Source organism: Chrysochloris asiatica, unplaced genomic scaffold (assembly GCF_000296735.1).
Source record: "Chrysochloris asiatica unplaced genomic scaffold, ChrAsi1.0 scaffold00140, whole genome shotgun sequence".
Taxonomy (NCBI): domain Eukaryota; kingdom Metazoa; phylum Chordata; class Mammalia; order Afrosoricida; family Chrysochloridae; genus Chrysochloris; species Chrysochloris asiatica.
In genome coordinates, this window is record NW_006408658.1 from 5,174,015 (window position 1) to 5,176,327 (window position 2,313).

General features: G+C 41.8%; 1 protein-coding gene across 1 annotated transcript; it reads left to right on the plus strand.

Moving 5' to 3' along the window:
• Positions 1-375: 375 nt before the first annotated feature.
• On the plus strand, positions 376-1,317 carry LOC102827185 (olfactory receptor 51G2-like). Its single transcript, XM_006870238.1, has one exon. It carries the CDS (start codon positions 376-378, stop codon positions 1,315-1,317), a length of 942 nt encoding a protein of 313 aa, XP_006870300.1.
• The last annotated feature ends 996 nt before the right edge of the window (positions 1,318-2,313 follow it).

Sequence of the window (2,313 nt, forward strand, 5' to 3'; positions counted from 1 at the left end):
CTCAAAAAAGTGTTGAGAGGAACCAGGTGTGCAACAACCTCTGGAAGAACTGGGCGGTTGTAAACCAATGTCATCCACTCAATTCCAACTCATAGACACCCGATATAGTGTTTCTGACACTAAATCTTTACAAAGAAGATAGCCTCATCTTTCTCCCATGGAGCAACAGATAGGTTTGAAACACTAACTTTATGGTTAGCATCTGAATATCTAACCCATAACGCAACCAGGGCTTCTTTATACAGTTCTAAGTTTGCTTAATTCTTTATTTTTTATTTTATTTTTCTTTGTTTATGCCCATTTATAATCACTGTCATTTCCTCTATTCATTTCAGGATTTTGGAGTCAATCCAACTCCCATAGCCTCCAGACACAATGGCACTGAGATCCCTGGGAAATAGCAGCAGTATTCCGTATGCCTTCCTGCTGAGTGGCATTCCTGGGCTGGAGCACATGCATATCTGGATCTCCATTCCCTTGTGCTTTATGTACCTGATTTCTATCCTGGGTAACTGCATGATTCTCTTTATTATTAAAACAGAACCCTCACTCCACGAGCCTATGTACCTCTTCCTATCCATGCTGGCTCTGACTGATCTAGGCCTTTCCCTTTGTACCCTTCCAACAGTGCTGGGTATCTTTTGGATGGAGGCACGAGAAATTGGTCATGATGCCTGTTTTGCCCAACTCTTTTTCATTCACTGCTTGTCCTTCCTGGAGTCCTCTGTGCTACTGTCAATGGCCTTTGACCGCTTTGTGGCCATTTGCCGTCCCTTGCACTATGCATCCATCCTTACAAATACAGCTATTGGAAGAATTGGCCTGGCTTCCCTGGGCCGCAGTGTAGCACTCATTTTCCCATTGCCTTTTATGCTCAAGAGATTCCCTTACTGTGGTTCCTCAGTCCTCTCCCATTCCTATTGTCTCCACCAGGAAGTAATGAAATTGGCCTGTGCAGACATCAAGGCCAACAGCATCTATGGCATGTTTGTCATTGTTTTCACAGTGGGTGTAGACTCACTACTCATCCTCTTCTCCTATGCCCTGATCCTACGCACTGTATTGTCCATTGCTTCCAGGGCTGAGAGACTTAAAGCTCTCAATACCTGTGTCTCACACATCTGTGCAGTGCTTCTCTTTTATACTCCAATGATAGGCTTGTCTGTCATCCACCGCTTTGGGAAGCAGGCACCCCATGCAGTCCAGGTGGTCATGGGTTTCGTTTATCTTCTAGTCCCTCCCCTGATGAACCCCATTGTTTACAGTGTGAAGACTAAACAGATCCGAGATCGGGTAACCCGAGCCTTTTGTTGCTAGTTGGTTCTGATCTTAGAGGCAGGATTTCCTTTATAATATCTAACCTGCATGAAATGGTTTTTGTTGTTAAGGGCTGTTGAGTCAATTCTGACCCATAGCGACCCTGTATAGGGTTTCCAAGGAACAGCTGGTAAGCTTGAACCACCGACTTTGCAGTTCAAATGGCTTTGCCATCTGGCGCATTAACCCACATCGCCACACCAGGACTCCAGCACTGCTATTTAGTTACTCAAAAAATATATATACTGCGATGAACAAAATGCAATTATAATTCTCCTGGAACTATCAACTTGGCAGGGAGAAAATACTATATAGTGTGATGTAGCAGACTGTATTTTCCTAAAATGACCACAGAAATATTTTTGAATTCACGTATTCCAGAGTTTTGTCACTCCCTGTTAAGGATTCTAGTCCTTCCTACTTGTAATTGGGTAGGACTTTGTACCTTCTTCAGGGAATCGAAGGGTGTAGAAGTGCCTCTGTAAAATGGATGATTGCTATATGACCATGTGATATTGAAGAAGGTTAAGAGAGAGAAGTGCAATATTGTCAACATCTCAAGGTTACAGTCTGAGATGAAAGTCCCATTTTCTAGCAAGGGGAAATACAACTGATCAGTAGTAACCATGAGAAGTAGTTAGAAATGCCATGCAGTATCTGGAGTCAAGAACTTGAATCTAAGGTTATGATTGCTAAGCAAGATTACTCACTTTACCTTTCTCAGAAAGTCTACATTTTAAGGTACAAACACAAATCAGTATAGAAGTTTGCAGTAAGGCAAATGACTGAAGCAAAGCTTGTCAAAGATGAAGAACAAGAATGTGGCAAACTCTAGCTTAAGGGAATGGCTACTTAGCTCCAGATTACTGGGATTTACAAATGTAATGATTGTTAAAAGAGAAAATAAACGCCCAGAATCTTATTTGAAATCTCATCAGTTTGTTTGTTTGTTTTGTTTATTTTCAGAAATATTCCCTGGAGTCTTTCTTTTAAAAA